Here is a 19921-nt window from a genome sequence, read left to right as displayed (position 1 = left end):
GTGGGAGCGCATTCCATTGATGTGGTCCCGCAGTGGATAGTGCTCTTTTTCTTAGCGTTGATTTGGCGGGAACTGCGACTAATGTGCCTTTGTAGGCACTTCTGATGGGTCTGGCCGATGATTGTAGGCGAAGTTGGGTTTGTAGAGATATAGGTGCGACGTTATGAATTGTTTTATGGATAATGGTTAAGGTTTTATATATGATTCTCTGTTTGATGGGTAGCCAGTGGAGGTAGCTCAAGATGGGGGTAATATGGTCTCTTCTATTAGTGTTAGTTAGGATTCTGGCTGCGGCGTTTTTATAATGTCACCCATGTGTGAGGACTACCATCCTGCTTGTCCTTGGAGAAATGTGGACTTTTTTTTTTTATAATTCACTAAAAGCCTGAATCAGTAAGCTCCCCCCACCACCAAAGAAACAGAATGGGAGATGAGCCTTAGTGAACCATGGCCTCAGTGCATTCTAGGAGATAGTTCTTGTTGTAGAAGGAGGATGCCTTATAGAAGTTTGGAAAAGGAAAAGGCCTTGTTGACTCTTCTGCCAAACTCGTATGAGGCTCTCTTCTTATACTGTAAAACATACTATCAGCACACAGCTTGTGTAGTTCATTAACCTAATGCTCACTTCCGGGTGATTATTTATTCCTAGACTGGCACAGCCAAAAGCCTAAATGTCAAATAATGAAGTCATGCAGACATAATTTTTTCTGTCACGAATTTAGTGTTATTTTAACCTTTAAATTCACTGTATTCAGGGTGCTGAAATGCTACATAAGCACCGCAAACTATCTCCATATACTAGCAAGATTCTAGTCTAGGCCTGGTTTTGTAAGTCCCATCTCAATGCACTGCAGTCCCTGCTGCAGCCAAATTCCTTTCTAAGCAAGTTACAAAACCAAGACTAAACTTCATTCCTGAGCAAAAAGCGTTAAGCACCATTGACCAACAGAAATAAGCCAATTTCTGATTCTTACAAGCAATTTCTGATTCTCACTTTGCAGGATCATTAGGTCAATTGCAAAGTAAGAGATGACCAACATCCTTGTTAAAAGATCTACTGCTCTATGTCCCGTCCTTGGAAACTTACCTAGCCAGGTTGCAGCATATCCCAATATATATGCATGACAACCTTGCATGTAAAAAGTTTTATTTTACTTTTCAGGATTTAACCTTTCCCCTTTCCCCACTAACAGTGCCCAGTGTCAGGGGGAGAGAGAAATACAGCACCTCAGGCAGAGGATATGAACCAAAAACAAGGACAGATGGCAGGATGAAAGGGAAGGCATATCCTGGGCACTACAGATTCTTGCTGTGAATGGAATCTGAGTGTAAACTTTGGATATCCTGAAAGGACAGGAGCTGGACAGCCCTGAATTCTAATAATGCTGTAAATCACCTTAAGCATCATTTGTAAAGGTGAGCTAAAAATCCAGAATTTATTATAGGGTCAGTTATCAGACCTAGTCCAGGATCAAGGAGGAAGACTATAATCAGTGCAGAACTAATGAACCCCAATATCTGCAATGTCATTACAGGACCATGTCACCTTTTAGCTTTTCTTGCATTTCATTAAATCTTTTCTTACTGATATGTGCAGTTGGGGAATAAGGTTCATGTTCTGACTGTGCTTTTGACCCTGCTGCCACACTGTAAGGTCAGCACCTCTCCTGGGCAGAAGCATGGCGAGCAGAGGGAATGGGGTTTGTATGATTCGGCAGGTTATCCTTGTACTGGATAGGCTGCTGACCCAGCACAGGAGCTGCGAGAAGAAAAAGAAAAATATGCGCCAAGGGTCTCCATGCCATGTCCCCCTTCCTCCCCCACCTATAATCCCACTCCAAGCTGCGATTTCACCGGCTAAAACCTGACCACCTCTCCCTGCAGACCCTCTGTGCGGCATTAATGCTATCCGTGAGTGGTGCTCCTCCACCCTGCATCACACATCTGTCATTTCATCCTCCAGCTCAGCATCATCCGTCTCTCCCTCAGGCTCCTCTTCCTCTGAAGTCACACTGGCATCTTCGGCCTGCTCCAAGCACTTGGGGCAGGAGCAGATGAACAGGTAGTTCTCCCTGTGAGGAACACAAGCAGCAGATTCTGTAAATTGGGGATTTTTGACCCAGCAAGTCGACTATACTATGCCATACATAATATTTAAAAATGGTATTTTACTTAGTTACAATATTCCAAATTATCTCTGTTAACTGGTAAGCAGATACTACAAACAAAACACACAATTTGAAATGTCTGTGTGCCAATGCCACAAGTGTAAAAAGTAAAATGAGCAAGTTAGAATGTATAGCACTGAAAGAAGAAGTAGGCATAATTATCATCACAGAGATATGGTGTAAGGAGGATAACCAACGGGACAGTGCTATACCAGGATACAAATTATATTGCAATGACAGGGTGGATCAACTTGCTGGGGTGAGGATTGGCACTGTATGTTCGGGATGGTATAGACAACATGCTTAAGAACCTGCAGGAGACTAACATGCACAGTAGAATCTTTAGGGTAGAAATCCCATGTGTGTTGGAGGAAAGAGTATAGCGATGGGTATATACTACCATCCACCTGACCAAAATGATCAGACAGTTGATGAAATTTTGAGAGAAATTAGGGAAGAGGAATTCAGTTTTGTAAGGAACTGGGGAAACTTTTGGGGAAGGGGGGAGACTTTTCCGAAAGGAAGGGCTCCACCTTAACCAGAGTGGAACCAAGCTGCTGGCACTAACTTTCAAAAAGGAGATAGAGCAGCTTTTAAACTAGAACAAGGGGGAAAGCCGACAGTCACTCAGCAGTGCATGGTTCGGAGCAATGTATCCTTGAAGGATACTAATGAAACAGGAGAGTTAGGGCATCCCAACAGAGAGGTGCCAATAAAAGCAAACCTGGTCCATGTGCCTATATATAAAAAAATTTTAATTTTCATTCCTGTAGTACCAAGGATCAGTCCAGACTGATTCCATCTGCTGGAAGGGAGGCATAACCCAGCAGTCTGGACTGATCCTGGTACGTACAGGGAACACCGAAGCTAATGATTTCCAAATTATCCCTAACAACTGAAAAGCAGGTTGTTAACACAAACAAAAAACACACTTTGAAATGTCTGTATGCCAGAAGTCTAAGAAGTAAGATGGGAGAGTTAGAGTGTATAGCAGTAAATGATGAGATTGACGTAATTGGCATCACAGAGACTTGGTGGAAGGAGGATAACCAATGGGACAGTGCTATATCAAGGTACAAATTATATCGCAATGATAGGGAGGATCAACTTGGTGGAGGTGTGGCACTTTATGTCCGGGAGGGTATAGAGTCCAACAGGATAAAGATCATACAAGTGACTAAATGCTCAGCACAGTAGAATCTGTATGGATAGAAATCCCATGTGTGTTGGGTAAGAGTATAGTGATAGGAATATACTACCGTCCACCTGGACAAAATGGTCAGACAGATGATGAAATGCTAAGAGAAATCAGGGAAGCTAACCAATTTGGCAGTGCAATAATAATGGGAGATTTCAGTTACCCCAATATTGACTGGGTAAATGTAACATCAGGATTAGCTAGAGACAAAGTTCCTGGATGTAATAAATGACTGCTTCATGGAGCAATTGGTTCAGGAACCAACAAGAGAGGGAGCTATTTTAGATTTAATTCTTAGTGAAACGCAGGATTTGGTGAGAGGTAACTGTGGTGGGGCCACTTGGTAATAGTGATCATAACATGATCAAATTTAAATAACTGGAAGGGGGACAATAAGTAAATTTACAGCTCTAACACTAAACTTTGAAAAGAGAAACTTTGATAAAATGAGGAAAATAGTTAGAAAAAAAACTGAAAGGTGCAGCTGCAAAGGTTAAAAGTGTTCAACAGGCTTGGACAGTATTTAAAAATACAATCTTAGAGGCGCAGTCCAGATGTATTACACGAATTAAAAAATGTGGAAGGAAGGCAAAACGATTACAGTCATGGTTAAAAGGCGAGGTGAAAGAGGCTATTTTAGCTAAAAAAAACCCATCCTTCAAAAATTGGAAGAAGGATCCATCTGAAGAAAATAGGATAAAACATAAGCATTGTCAAGTTAAGTGTAAAACATTGATAAGACAGGCAAAGAGAATTTGAAATTAAATTGGCCATAGAGCAAAAACTCATAATAAAAACTTTTTTAAATATATCCAAAGTAAGAAACCTGTGAGGGAGTCAACTGGACCATTAAATGACTGAGGGGTTAAAGGGGCTCTTAGGGAAGATAAGGCCATTGCAGAAAGACTAAATGAATTCTTTGCTTCTGTGTTTACTAATGAGGATGTTGGGGAGATACCAGTTCTGGAGATGGTTTTCAAGGGTGGTGAGTCAGACGAACTGAACCAAACCACTGTGAACCGGGAAGATGCAGTAGGCCAGATTGACAAACTAAAGAGTAGCAAATCACATGCACCGGATGGTATGCATCCTAGGGTACTAAAGGAACTCAAAAATGAAATTTCTGATCTATTAGTTTAAATTTGTAACCTATCAATAAAATCATCCACTGTACCTGAAGACTAGAGGGTGGACAATGTAACCCCAATATTTAAAAAAGGGCTCCAGGGGTGATCCAGGTAACTATAGATCAGTGAGCCTGACTTCAGTGCCAGGGAAAATAGTGGAAACTATTCTAAAGATCAAAATCATAGAGCATATAGAAAGACATGGTTTAATGGAACACATTCAACATGGATTTATCCAAGGGAAGTCTTGCCTAACAAATCTGCTTCATTTTTTTGAAGGGGTTAATAAAAATGTGGAAAAAGGTGAACCGGTAGATGTAGTGTATTTGGATTTTCAGAAGGCATTTGACAAAGTCCCTCATGAGAGGTTTCTAAGAAAACTAAAAAGTCATGGGATAGGAGGTGATGTCCTTTCGTGGATTACAAACTGGTTAAAAGACAGGAAACTGAGAGAGTAGGATTAAATGGTCAATTTTCTCAGTGGAAAAGGGTAAACAGTGGATTGCCTCAGGGATCTGTACTTGGACCGGTGCTTTTTAATATGTATATCTACCAGATAAAGGGAGCCCTGACCGACGTGCCACAAATGCGCAGTAGAGAGCAGCTCTACCGCGCATGCGAGCACATCGGTCAGAGCGGAGCGTGCCTGAAAAAAATGGGGCTGGGAGGAGAAGTAGCGGTGGTGAGGAGCAGTAGCGGTGGCAGCGGCGTGCGCGAGGGATGGACCACCCCCCCAGAGATCTTCCGTCTGTGCCATCCGAGGGAAGGGGTTGTGGATGAGCTGAAAGGGGAGGGGATTGAGAGAGGGGGAGTGACTGAGGGGAGGGTGGGAGTGACTGGGGAGAGTGAGGGGGAGGGAGACTAGAGGGAGGGAGAATGGGGAGGGGAGGTGGAAGGGAGAATGAGGGGGAAGGAGAATGAGTGGGAAGGAAATGGACCAAAAAAAATTTTAAATGTAGCCCGTTGTTACGGGCTTAACGGCTGGTGTATATATACACACTATTCTTTTCCAGATTATATTCCTTTATATATACATATATATAAATGATCTGGAAAGGAATACGACGAGGGAGGTTTACGACGAGTGAGGTTATCAAATTAGCGGATGATACAAAATTATTAAGAATAGTTAAATCACAAGCGGATTGTGATACATTACAGGAGGACCTTGCAAGACTGGAAGATTGGGATTCCAAATGGCAGATGAAATTTATTGTGGACAAGTGCAAGGTGCTGCACATAGGGAAAAATAACCTTTGCTGTAGTTACACGATGTTAGGTTCCATATTAGGAACTACCACCCAGGAAAAAGATCTAAGCATCATAGTGGATAATACTTTAAAATAGTTGGCTCAGTGTGCTGCAGCAGTCAAAAAACCAAACAGAATGTTGGGAATTATTAGGAAGGGAATGGTGAATAAAACGGAAAATGTCATAATGCCTCTGTATCGCTTCATGGTGAGACCACACCTTGAATACTGTGTACAATTCTGGTCGCCGCATCTCAAAAAAGATATAGTTGCGATGGAGAAGGTACAGAGAAGGGCAACCAAAATGATAAAGGGGATGGAACAGCTCCCCTATGAGGAAAGGCTGAAGAGGTTAGGGCTGTTCAGCTTGGAGAAGAGACTGCTGAGGGGAGATATGATAGAGGTCTTTAAGATCATGAGAGGTCTTGAATGAGTAGATGTGAATCGGTTATTTACACTTTCGGATAACAGAAGGACAAGGGGGCAATTCCATGAAGTCAGCAAGTAGCACATTTTATTTATTTATTTAATTTTATTTATTTAAGGCTTTTATATACCGACTTTCTTGATACAGATCAAATCAACTCTGTTTACATCGAACTAAGCGGAACTATAACCATCCATTCAACAAGTGACAATTTGAAGGAGCATAAAGTTACATTATAACAAGGTTGCCTTAACTGGGAGAAGGAAAAAAAAAGAGGGGGAGAACGAAGATAAATAACTATATACAATGGAATGTGGGAGGGAGACTAAGCGGAGAAAATTCTTTTTCACTCAATGCACAATAAAGCTCTGGAATTTGTTGCCAGAGGATATGGTTAGTGCAGTTAGTGTAGCTGGGTTCAAAAAAGGTTTGGATAAGTTCTTGGAGGAGATGTCCATTAACGACTATTAATGACGTTTACTTAGAAAATAGCCACTGCTATTAATTGCATCAGTAGCATGGGATCTTCTTGGTGTTTGGGTACTTGCCAGGTTCTTGTGGCCTGGTTTGGCCTCTGTTGGAAACAGGATGCTGGGCTTGATGGACCCTTGGTCTGACCCAGCATGGCAATTTCTTATGTTCTTAATGGGAGATTTCAGTTGCCCCAATATTGACTGGCTAGATAGAACATCAGGATATGCTAGGGAGGTAAAGTTCGGATGGAATAAATAATTGCTTCATGGAGCAATTGATTCAGGAACAGGTGAAGGGGGGTGGGGGCTATTTTAGATCTAATTCTTAGTGGAATGCAGGATTTGGTGCGACAGGTAACTGTGGTGGGGCCACTCGGCAACAGTGATAACAATCAAATTTGACTTAATGACAGGAAGGGGGACATTAAGAAAAATCTATAGCTCTAGCACTACATTTTCTAAAGGAAGAGTGATAAAATGAGGAAAATAGCTAGAAAATACTGAAAGGTGATGCTACAAAAGGTTGAGTATACAACAGGCATGGACACTGTTTTAAAATACTACCGTTAAAGCCCAGACCAAACGTATATTACGAATTTAAAAAGGTGGAAGGCCAAACAACTGCCGGCATGGTTAAAAGGTGAGGCAACAGATTTATGTATGTGGATATTCATAAGATATTTGACAAAAGTCCCATATGACAGACTTTAAGAAAATTAAAGAGAGACATGGGATAGGAGGTAATGCCCTTTTGTGGATTGCAAACTGGTAAAAAGATAGGAAATAGAGTAGGTTTAAATGGTCAGTTCTCTCAGTGGAGAAAGGTAAACAGTGGAGTACTGGGTGTGTGCTTTTTAATATATTTATAAATGATCTGGAAAGGGGAAAAATGAGTGGTGATCAACCCTGCAGATGACACAAAAATATTCAACGGTTGTTAAATCACAAGCGGATTGTGATAAATTGTAGGATGACCTTGCGAGGCTAGAAGATTGAGCATCCAAACAGTAGATGAAATTTAACATGGACAAGTACAAGGTGATGCACATAGAGAAAAGTAACCCGCACTTTAGTTGCACGATGTTAGGTTCCATATTAGGAGTTACCACTCAGGAAAAAGATCTAGATGTCACAGTGCATAATACATTGAAATCATCGGCTCAGTGTGCTGCAGCAGTCAAAAAGCAAACAATGTTAGGAATGGCGAATAAAACAGAGAATGTAATAATATTTCTGTATCGCTCCATTGATGAGACTACACCTTGTATACTGTGTACAATTCTGGTTGCTGCATCTCCAACAAGATATAGTTGCACTGGTCAAAGTACAGAGAAGGGCGACCAAAATGATAAAGGGGATGGACAGCTCCCTTATGAGGAAAGGCTAAAGAGGTTAGGGCTGTTCAGCTTGAAGAGACAGATGGGTGGGGATATGATAGAAGTCTATAAAATCTTGAGGACTAAAATGGGTAAATGTGAATCAGTTTACTCTCTGATAATACAAGGACTAGGGGGCATCCCATGAAGTTAGCAAATAATACATTTAAAACAAATTCCAGTACACAATTGAGCACTGGAATTCATTGCCAGATGATGTGGTTAAAGCAGTTAGCATAGCTGGGTTTAAAAAAGGTTTAGGCAAGTTCCTGGAAGAGAAGTCCATATTTTGCTATTAATCAGGCTGACTTTGGGAATAGCCACTAATTACTGGTATTAGTAGCATGGGATTTATTTACCGTTTAGGTACTCGCCAGGTGCTTGTTACCTGGATTGGCCACTGTTGGAAACAGGATGCTAGGCTTGATGGACCCTCGGTCTGATCCAGTAGGGCAATTTCTTATGTTCTTATGCTATTATGTATGTTGATGATATGCTGTAAGCCACACTGGCTCTGTTTTGGGAGAAAGGCAACCTATCAGTCGAAAATGTAATGTAATGTAAAGCAAGCAAGAATGAAGATAAATTGCAGCAGCATGTGAAGAGTCATAGTGATTGAAACAGTGGGAAATTAAGTAGTGACAAGCATTGGCTCAGAAGATATCGCTATTCTGTCATCACCAACGATTGTTCCAATTGAGATGCTCATCTTGCCCAGGTCCATGAGTGAGACTTTAAACCCAGGATTTGTCAACTCCAGCTACAAACCTATTGTATTTTCATGGTAACAAACCTATGCCACTTAACTTGACTATGGAAACAAATATATGGAAATCTCTTTCCTGGACATTCATTGTGACTCTCCTGAAGACTTTTAACCTGTCTGCCCGCCAGGAGGAACAGAGAAGAACAGCCCTACTTTCAGCCAGTACTGGCTTTCAGCTCTTCTTTTACTGCATTCTTGGTCCATGTAATTCTTTCTTTGCTATGTTAAAGCAGCATTATAGAACCAGAAAATGGCAGGGCAGTCTCAAGTCTCCATCATGGACCTGGTTGAGCTGACAGGCCTAAGGTGGAGGTGGAAGGAGAAGAGGTCAGTATGCAGCTCTAGAAAAAAAATCCAATCAGGAATCTAGGGGGTGGAGGAAGAGGGTGTTATATTTAAAAGATGGATTATATATACAGTATATTGGGTGGGTAGGAGGAGGAGGGAAGACAAGTGAACTAAATCAAGGAAGAAACATTTTTTGTACTAAGACTTAAAGAACAGTGAGGGGTCCTAGTGAGCAGCAAACAGTGAGGAGTAAGCTGCAGAGGAAGGAAGGAACCCCCATCATACCAGCACCTGAGCGGAGGAACCTGACCAGCGTGGGCAAGCTAGAGAATCCCCACCCACCCCCATTACCTGAGTATTTTGTGACGGCTGTGTCTGCTGCGATCCCTCTGACAGCAGTCAAGGTAACTAATGCAGATTTCCTGGAGAAAAACAAAACACACCACCACCAAGAGATGGTTAGATCATTTTGCAAAAAGGCGTATCAGCTCCAGAGCAACAGGAAAGAGGGTGGCCAGTTAGAAACTCAGAGTACTGCAGCAAGGAAGGAGCCCACACACTGGCCAAAGAGCATGAACTGGGGTCCAGTTCCTCAGAAGCTTATCTCCCAATCATCTAGCAGAGGGCGGGGTGGAATATATTGTTTAAAATAAAATTCTGTTGTAACTGGAGGACAAATACAGAGAAGAATATGGAGAAAAGGAGTGGAGTACCACCCTAGTGGTTAGAGCAGTGGGCTATGAACTTGGAGACCAGGGTTTGAGTTCTGCTGTCGCTCCTTGTGACTTTGGGCAAGTCACTTTACCCTCCATTGCCTCAGGTACAAACGTAGATCGTAAGCCCTCTAGGGATAGGGAAATACCTGAATGTAATCCACTTTGAAGCACTGAAAAAAAAGTGTGAAAAGTGGAATTTAAAAAAATAAATACATAAATAAAAAGAGAGAATACAAACAAGAAAGGGATGAAAACTTTGCTGCTATTAAATATAAACAGGAGTGACCCATAAACCTACAGGTTCATCAAAGCAGGTTACTGAGGAGGGAGTAGGACAACTATTGAAATGGGAAACAAAAATAGTTTTAGATATAGCTGATGAAGCCCAGTCCACATGTGCTTCACTGTTCTTCAGCATCTTGGGTTGGAAAACGCCTCCAACCCATTTAAAAAAAAAAAAAAAAATCACGACAAACGTATCAAAATTAACTATTGAATCTGAACACCCATTGCAAATACCAAACACGACAGACCTATATTTAGTAATACAGGAGCACCTTGTCTCCTTCCGCAGCTGCAAGCCATCAGGTTCAGAAGTGGCGCTCGAAGGAGGTGCTCGAATCAGTCCTTGGGCACCCCCACGCTCCACCCCCGACTATCCCTAATGAATATGCATGAGATATTTTTGCAAACACTGCCTCCAATTTAAGCAGATTTATCTCATGCATATTCATTAGGGATATTTATTTATTCATTAAACTTGATATAGGAAAATTAGTTCTTACCTGTTAATTTGCATTCCTGTAGTACCACGGATCAGTCCAGATCGTGGGTTGAGCCTCCTGTCCAGCAGATGGAGACAGACCAAAACTGAAAGGGTATCCTATATCTGGACAGAGCCTACCCTGTGGCCCTTCAGTATAACCATTGTGAAAGCAGATAAATATAAAGATAATCAGTAAAAGATCAAACAAGTAACAAGAGAACTCAAGCAAGGAAGAGAGAACTGCAAAAACCTAACAATTGCAAACATTGAATGGACTCTGTATATGATCGCTCTTTCCTAAATATCCATTGTCATCAAAACAGATGCTTCCGGTGCCTTTAAGTATAATCACAGATTAAAGACATCCAGTATCCTGCAAAAAGAGGAAAAAAGCTTCGAATAGATGGCAGAAAAATACAGGGAAGGGTGTCTGGACTGATCCTTGGTACTACAGAAATGAAAATTAACAGGTAAGACTTAATTTTCCTTTCCCTGTACGTACCCAGATCAGTCCAGACTGTGGGATGTACCAAAGCTTCCCTACAGAGGGTGGGACCGAGACAGTCCCGCTCGAAGCACCTGCCGACCGAAGGAACCAAACACTGGCACCTGTACATCAAGGCGGTAATGTCGAGCAAGGGTATGCAGGATTTCCACGTAGCTGCCCTGCATATTTGCTGAGAACGCAAGGAATGAGCCTTTATGCCCTCCAGAACCGCTCGGGCTTGACAGATATAGGCTGACGAAATCGCCTCCTTCAACCATCGAGCGATTGTAGTCTTAGAAGCTTGGTTGCCCCTATTTGGGCCACTCCACAGGACAAAAAGATGATCTGAGTCCTGAAGTCATTGGTAACCTGAAGATACATCAAGGCGGCGAAGATCACTCCCAACTGTACTCGCTAGATCTTCAGGAGAGAATGCGGGAAGCTCCACCGACTGACATGAAAAGAAGAAACAACCTTCGGCAAGAAAGAAGGTACAGTCTTGAGTCTGAATCAGAAAACCGCAGAAAGGGCTCCCTACAGGACAACGCTTGAATCTCTGACACCCTTCTGGCGGAGCAGATAGAAACCAGAAAAACGGTCTTGAGCGTCAGATCCTTAACAGTAGACTGACAGAGAGGTTGAAAAGGTGCCTCAGAGAGCCTGAAGGACTAAATTAAGACTCCACAAAGGACAAGTGGACCGGTTGGGTGGATTCAAATGCTTGGCGCCCTTGAGGAAACGGACAACATCTGGGTGAGATGCTACCGTGTAACCATCAATGTTGCCTAAGAGGGAACCAAGAGCGGACACCTGGATGCGCAACGAGCTGAATGAGAGACCCTTGGAGAGGCCCTTCTGGAGGAAGGAAAGAACCAGAGAAACCGGAGCTGAACAAGCCGAGACACCCGATTCCGCACAGACATTTTTGAAAACTTTCCAAAACACGGACATAAGCAAGTGAGGTAGATGGCTTATGGGCTCGCAGCAGAGTGGATATAACTTCTTCCTTATATCCCTTCTTTCTTAGTCTCCGCCGTTCAAAAGCCAGGCCGCTAGACAGAAGCAATCCATCTGGTTGAAAAATACGGGACCCTGTCGGAGCAGGCGTGGGAGATGGCAGAGGCGAAGAGGACCCGGGGCCATTCGGGTGCCAGAAGGATGACCGGTCCCCTGTGGAGTTCTATTCTTCTGAAAATTTCTCCCACTAGGGGCCAAGGAGGAAACACGTACAGAAGAACATCGTGGGGCCAGGGAAGGACTAGTGCATCTACTCCTTCCGAGCAGTGCTCCCTCCAGCAGCTGAAGAATCTGGGAGCTTTGGCATTGCTCAAGGTTGCCATCAGGTCCAGGTGAGGTGGACCCCACCTGCTGATGATCAGATCCATCGCTCCGTCTGATAACTCCCACTCGCCGGGATCGAGGTGCTGATGACTCAGGAAAATCGGCTTGCACATTCTCCTTGCCCGCTATATGGGAAGCTGCTAGGCACTCCAAGTGGCGCTCTGCCCAGACAAAGAACTTGCTGGCTTCTGGGGCCACTAGGCAACTCCTGGTGCCCCCCTGTCAATTGATATAAGCCACCATGGTGGAGTTGTCCGAGAGTACTCGCACCACTTTGCGGCGAATCAGCGGAAGGAAAACCTTGAGAGCCAGGGGGACCGCCTGGGCCTCCAGGCGATTGATGTGCCAGCGGGACTGGACTGGGGACCAGTATCCCTGCATAGCCTGGGACTGGCAGACTGCTCCCAACCCGGAGAGGCTGGCATCTGTCATGACTACAATCCACTGCGGAGTCTGTAGGGACAGTCCCTTCAGGAGGTGTGTTAGCGATAGCCACCATTGTATGGCGGCGATGGTAGTTGGAGAGCAGGAGAGTCATCCAAAACTGTTCAGACACCAGCTTCCAGCGGGATAGCAAAGCTTTCTGTAATGGTCGCATGTGCGCAAAGGCCCAGGGGACCAGGTCGATAGTGGAAGCCATGGTCCCCAGAACTTGAAGGTAGTCCCACGCCATAGGAAGCGGAAGCGAGAGGAGATTTCGCACTTCGTCCATCAGTTTGAACGCCCGAGCGTCCGGCAGGAATACCTTGCCGACTCTGGTATCGAAGCACGCCCCCAGAAATTCCAGGACCTGGGAGGGCTGCAGATTGCTCTTGGGAAAATTGACTATCCACCCGAGAGAGGTGAGGAGAGCAAGGACCCGGTCAACTGCCAGCCTGCAGAGGGTCTCCAACTTGGCCTGCACGAGCCAATCGTCCAGGTAAGGATGAACTAGGACTACTCCTCGCCGGAGAGCGGCTGCCACCACCACCATGACCTTGGAAAATGTGAGCGGTGTGGTGGCTAGACCGAAGGGCAGAGCCCTGAACTGAAAATGCTGGCCCAGGATGTTGAATTGGAGATACTTCTGATGCTCGCGTCTAATCAGTATGTGTAAGCCAGCCTCCGTCAAGTCGAGAGAGGCCAGATATTCGCTGGAGCAAACAGCTGCTATTACCGCCCTCAGGGTTTCCATCCGAAAATGTGGTACCTTGAGGGCCCAGTTGACTCTCTTGAAGTCCAAGACTGGACGGAAGGAACTGTCCTTTTTTGGCACAATGAAGTAGATGGAAAACTGGCCGGCGCCTTGATCCTCCACCGGGACTGGGACTATGGCCCCCAGCCCCTGGAGCCTGGCAAGAGTCTGGCATATGGCAGCCCGCTTTTTGTGTCCGCAAGGAGAGACTATGTACAGATCTGGCAGGTCTCGAGCAAACTCTAATGCGTAACCTCTCTCTATTATTTCGAGGACCCACTGGTCCGATGTGATTTTGGCCCATTCCCCTAAGAACAGGGAGAGACGACCACCTAAGTTTGGAACGGAGAAATGCGCCGGCCGGATCTCATTGGGAAGCAGGCTTTGCGGTGGAATGTTGTTGGTTACCATCTCGGAAGGCACGACAGCCCCGAAAGGAATGAGAGCAGGACTGAGATCTGGAGGAATTTCTTCTAGAGAAAGCACCTCACGCCCGATTATTATTATTATTATACGAAGACTGGCCCCTGAAATGGGAACGTGTAGGGAAAAAAGACCTCGACTGCTTCGGGTGGTCCTCCGGCAGCTTATGGACCTTGTTCTCACCCAAGGATTTAATGAGCTGTTCCAGGTCCTCGCCAAAGAGCAACTTACCCTTAAAAGGAAGTGTGCCCAACTAAGACTTGGAAGAAGAGTCCACCAACCAATTGTGCAGCAGAGTCGTCTGGCCGACACCGCTGAAACCATCGCTTTGGCCTGTATGCGGAGTAAGTCGTAAAGAGCATCCGCCCCATACGCCACAGCGCCTTCCAACTGTTCAGCCTGCTCCGCCTCTGTGGACGGGAGGTCCTGGGTGCTGAGCAATTGTTGAACCCACCTAAGGCTTGCCTGCTGCATGAGACTGCTGCAGATCGTTGCGCGGACTCCTAAGGCCAAGACTTCGAAGATACGCTTAAGATAGAATTAGAGCTTGCGGTCCTGAATATCTTTCAAAGCCGTGGCTCCCACCACCGGAATAGTGATGTGCTTGGTGACCGCAGACACAGAAGACTCCACCTTGGGAATTTTAAGCATCTCCAGGCAATCCTCGGGGAGAGGATAGAGCTTGTCTATAGTTCTCCCCACTCGTAGCCCGACTCGGGAGCTTCCCATTCCCGGAGGAGCAGCAGCTTGTGCATGGGATGGAACGGGAAAGTGCGTGGAGGAGCCCCGAGTCCCACCAGGACCGGGTCCACGTGAGCTGGCATTGCGGCCATGATCGTATCCTCCGGATGAATGTCAATCCCCAGCTCCTGAAGGATGAAAGGAATGAGAGGCTCCAGCTCTTCCCTCTGAAATAAGCGGAGCAAGGGGGGGTGGGGGCAGGCCCTGACAAATCCGCATCCAGATCCTGATCTGGAGCCACAGGTGGAGCCAGCGGATTGGGGGGGAGGGGGAGCCCCCGATACCACCCGCACCCTAAAGGACCCCTAAGCATCCGGTGCAGGAGCGAGCGGGGAGGGCGTTCCTCCTCCTCTTGTAGACTAGCCAAATAAGATTTGTGCATTAATAGCACAAATTCCGAAGAAAAACGTGGCCTGGATTTTCCGGAGGGGGGAGGGAGGGTCAGGGTCCTAATCCTGAGTCTGCATGGGGCTCAAATTGGGAGGAGAAAAATGAAATTCAGGCTCCTCTCCCTCCTGCAGCCCCGAATCGGGAGCTGCAGTGATTCCCAAGATGGACGCCATTCCCGCGGTTTACCGACTCGGGAATGGCCTGGCCATGCAGTGAGAGGACTGCCCCCGGGTCGCTGGCTTGATCGCTGCCAGGGAGAGACCTTCCCCACCCAGCAGGCACCCAGAACAGAGCCCTTCACGGAAGAGCCGCGATGCAGGCTCCCTGCAGGCAAGGCAGAGATTTGATCGCGGCATGACCCAGGTAAGAAGTGCCGCGAGGCAGAGGAAAACAGCTGAGCTGTGCTGCCCTGAGGAGCGGGTGCAGGCGAACGAACCCTGCTCGTTTCTTTGCTAATAGAAATAAGCTGCCGAGTAATCAACAACCTCTGAAATATGTAGTGCCTCAATTTTTTTTTTTTTTTTTAAACTTTGGAATGCAGGGGAATGAACCTCCCTGCTGGCACGGCCGGGGAATTAAGCGTCCCGGGGAAAAGGCAGCTAAATAGGGGGAGTGACTGGACCACCAGTATTGCCCCAAACACAAGGTTCACTGGGAAGGGAGCCTAGGGCTGAATAACACAAGGGGCAAGCCCCCCCAACAGCGAGGGGCTGGCTGGCTGGCGAGGAGACAGCGCTGTCTCCTGAAAAAAACAGAGCCGTTTCTAATCTTTGACAGAACTGTTTGTTCTTTCTAAATTTAAAAAAAAAAAAAAAAAATGAAAGATACTTGCTTGATCTTGACAGAAATAGAGGGAAAAGAACCCAACAGGGCAAAGGCTAAGGAATTAAGCCAGGGAACCGCAAGGTGAGCTGCCGGCATCTGCTGGAGACAGACAAATACTGAAGGGCTGCAGGGTAGGCTCTGTCCTGATATGGGATACCCTTTCAGTTTTGGTCTGTCTCCATCTGCTGGACAGGAGGCTCAACTCACGGACTGGACGGATCTGGGTACGTACAGGGAACCCACCTTTACACAACAAAGCCCAAGGTGGGTTACAATAAAAAAAAAAAAAAAATCACACATACATACACATTATAAACACAGAATAATACAATAGCTAAAACAGAATTCTGGTTCAAACAATAAAATTAGTCAGAAAAACCAAACTGAAAAACCTTGTTTTCAGCTTCCCCCCCCCCCCCAAATAATAAAATATTTAGATTCCAACCTTATTTTTAGAGAAATGGCATTCCAGAAGGTTGGAGACAAAAAGACTAAAAGCTGGGCGCTTGCATGATCATCAATCTAGCAGCTGCTATACTTGGGACAGTCAAAAGGGCATGTTGTGAAAGTCGAGGGCACTTTACACGTTCATAGCATATTAAGTCACATAAGTACTCCAGGCCAATACTATGTACACACGTAAAAATGGCTTAAGAACTCTAAATCTAACCCTAACCATGACCTCAACAAGTAGCCAATGCAGCCACTTTAAAATGGGTGTAACAATCACTTGATTTTGTTTCCCCCCAGTCAAAAGTTTAGCTAATGTATTTTGTATAAATTGCAATTTTTGGTCATTTTCTGGGAAAGGTCAATACAGAGCATTGCAAAAGTCCAGTCAATTTATGACAAGAGCATATAAAAGGGCTGCAACATACTTCTTGCCAAACAATGGTCAAAATCAACAGATAATGCACAATGCCATGAAAGAGCTGCAAGTCACTGCAGTTACTTGTGCCTAGTCAGACAACGAAGACTCCAAATGGACTCCTAAATTACAACTTCCCCATTTTGCTCCAAAATAGCATCTATAACTGAGGGCTTATACATTGGAGGCCTCACTGCCCTACTATTGTTTGGCAACTAGAACATCTGCACCCTACCTGCGGATCCATCAATCTAGCGCTGAATGTTTCCTGTGTGTGCAAACTGTTTCCTACCATTCACAGTTCCTGCTCTTCCTGCAGGGTAGCTACAATTACCCCTGCCCTTGATGGCATCAGAAAAGCAGCGGCAAGGTTTGTTTTTTTGTTTCTTATCTTTACCATCACTTTTTTTTTGGCACCCTACCTAGTCCATTACTGAGGGTTTTCTGCGTCTGCAAACTTTTTCCTACCATCCACAGTTCCTTCTCTTCTTGCCAGGCAGATAAATTAGCCCTCCCACAATGACATCAGAAGAGTGGCAGTAGGTTTAAATCTTGGGTTGTGATGCCAGAGGTGCGCAAGCACTCATCACATGCACGAAGGACTATGACTAAGGAGCTGCTTCTTTGAACACTCCTTCGTGCATAGGTTAAGTTTAATTCTGTGGGGGCTCCATTGTCAGGGTTTATGTTGCATTATAGTTTCAGGTAATATTCTAGATCTCAAGGAAGTCAACCGTCATTTGCGGGTGGCTCGTTTTCGCATGGAGACCTTGCGCTCAATGGCATTATGGTCGGGAGTTTCTGACGTCTCTGGATGTCAGAGGCGTACTTTCATATTCCCATCCGCCTGGAGTATCAACAGTTTCTGCGTTTAACTGTTTTGAAGCGATACTATCAGTTTTGAGCCCTGCCCTTTGGGTTGGCCACTGTGCCCAGAATCTTTTCCAAAGTTATGGTGGTTCTGGCAGTGTTGAGAAAGGATGGCATTCTGGTTCACCCATACTTAGATGATTGGCTGATTCGAACCAAGAGTCTGGAAGAGAGCCTTCAGGTCTCATGTAAGGTGATCTCCTTGCTACAGGAACTAGGTTGGGTGGTAAACTTGGCCGAGGGGGGGGGGGGGGGGGGGGGGGGGGGGGGGGGGGGGATAAGTTCTTGGAGGAGAAGTCCATTAACTGCTATTAATCAAGTTGACTGGCATCAGTAGCATGGGATCTTCTTAGTGTTTGGGTACTTGCCAAGTCCTTGTGGCCTGGTTTGGCCTCTGTTGGAAATAGGGCTTGATGGACCCTCGGTCTGACCCAGCATGGCAATTTCTTATGTTCTTATAACAAGTTGCCATACTGGGTCAGATTGAGGGTCCATCAAGCCTAGCATCTTGTTGCCAACAGTGGCCAATCCAGGATACAAGAACCTGGCAAAGTATCAAACACTAAGAAGATCCCATGCTACTGATGCCAATAATAATAAGCAGTGGCTATTTCATAAGTCAACTTGACTAATAGCAGTTTATGGACTTCTCCTCCAGGAACATGTCCAAACATGCCTTAACCACATCTTCTGGCAATGAATTAAGAATGTTCTTAGATTTGTTTTAAATGTGCTACTTGCTAACTTCATGGCGTGCCCCCTAGTCCTTGTATTATCTGAAAGAGTAAACAACTATTTCACATTTACCTGTTCAAGTCCTTTCATGATTTTGTAGACCTCCATATCCCGCCTCAGCCATCTCTTCCCCAAGCTGAACAGCCCTAACCTCCTTAGCCTTTCCTCGTAGGGTAGCCATTCCATCCCCTGTATTGTTTTGGTCACCCTTCTCCATACCTTCTCCAGTGCATCAGTATCTTTTTTGAGATGCAGCGATCAGAACTGAACATAGTACTCAAGATACAGTCTCACCATGGAGTGAGATACAGTCATTATAACATTCTCCATTTTATTCACCATTCTCTTCTTAATTCCCTACATTGTTTGATTTTTTGCACTGCCGCAGCACACTGAGCCAATGATGTCACTATGATGCCTGGGTGGTAACTCCTAACATGAAATCTAACATTGTGTAACTACAGCATGGGTTACTTTTCCCTACATGCATCACCTTGCACTTGTCCACATTAAATTATATCTGCCACGTCAATGCCCCTATCTTCCAGTCTCACAAGGGCTTCCTGCAATTTATCACTGTCTACTTTGTCTGGAAAATTTGGCATGGATAGGACAACGAACAGAAAAGTTATTCATTCACACACACAGCAATCTCATAAGCCTTCTGTCCCTTCACAAAGGGGGCTAAAAAGCATCCCAAGGGCAAACCATCAGGGGGCCTCACCTCTCCAGGCTGGATGTCTTCAAGAGCTGTGAGGTGCAAGAGGAAGTTATTGTCTGGGAACGAGGTCTCAGCATTGGGGATACAGCTGTGGTTGCCTACAGAAAGGAAGAAAAAGTCTTCAATCTGCTTCACGATAAAAAGCTCATTAGAGGAAATATTTACAACATTTTATTAGTCAGCATCAGCCAAGATTTGCATGCTCTCTTAACCAAAACATGCAATGCGAGTCTATATGGGCAGCGGTCCCTCTCTCGCTGGGAAGTGCTTCCTGTCAGCCAACGGGCTGAATGTTATCTTAATTCTCCCTTGCGAGGTTTTTCTCGTCTGGAAACTGGCATGTCGAGTGGACAGTGTATTTTCACAACCAAACGCCTTGCTGTCCCCCCTCCAACACACAAATATATCTGTGGTGACCTCCTGTGGCAAGGTAAGTAAAGGGCAACAACCCTACAGCTGACCACTAGATGTCGCTGTAAGAGCACTAGCTGGCTCTCATGCCCCTCTGACAGAAGAGCAGGATGGGAGGCCATGCCAGGATGGAAACCCGGGCCCTCCCATTTGGCAGGCTAGAACTAACTGGTTGGCCGATGGGCGGCACGCAAAAACTCTGAGCTCTAAGCACGTTTTACACAATGGCTTGCTCTCAGAGGCAGAAGCAGGAAGCAATCCTGCACATTCAATGCCGTTATACCTCTAAAGGAACACCGGGAAAATCCTTGTGGCTTGAGCAGCAAAGCACACACTGACTGTTTTCATAAACGCAGTCCGTGTTGTTCCTAAATGGCCAA

General features: G+C 45.3%; 1 protein-coding gene across 2 annotated transcripts in view; it reads right to left on the bottom strand.

Moving 5' to 3' along the window:
- Positions 1-356: 356 nt before the first annotated feature.
- SMYD5 (SMYD family member 5) overlaps positions 357-19921 on the bottom strand; it is a 102748-nt gene continuing 83183 nt past the window's right edge. The window contains exons 11-13 of one of the 2 annotated variants that reach the window (XM_029594617.1): positions 19134-19228; positions 9425-9495; positions 357-2072 (exon numbers count right to left, since the gene is read on the bottom strand). In XM_029594617.1, the coding sequence (XP_029450477.1) occupies positions 1937-2072; positions 9425-9495; positions 19134-19228 (302 nt within the window). In that variant the 3' untranslated portion in view covers positions 357-1936. The remainder of the gene's footprint in view (positions 2073-9424; positions 9496-19133; positions 19229-19921) is intronic. The other variant, XM_029594625.1, reaches the window with a different exon arrangement.

The sequence above is a fragment of the Rhinatrema bivittatum genome, chromosome 1 (genome assembly GCF_901001135.1).
Source record: "Rhinatrema bivittatum chromosome 1, aRhiBiv1.1, whole genome shotgun sequence".
Classification (NCBI taxonomy): domain Eukaryota; kingdom Metazoa; phylum Chordata; class Amphibia; order Gymnophiona; family Rhinatrematidae; genus Rhinatrema; species Rhinatrema bivittatum.
The sequence above is the reverse complement of the archived record's forward strand: the minus strand, read 5'-3'. Positions and strand labels throughout refer to the sequence as shown.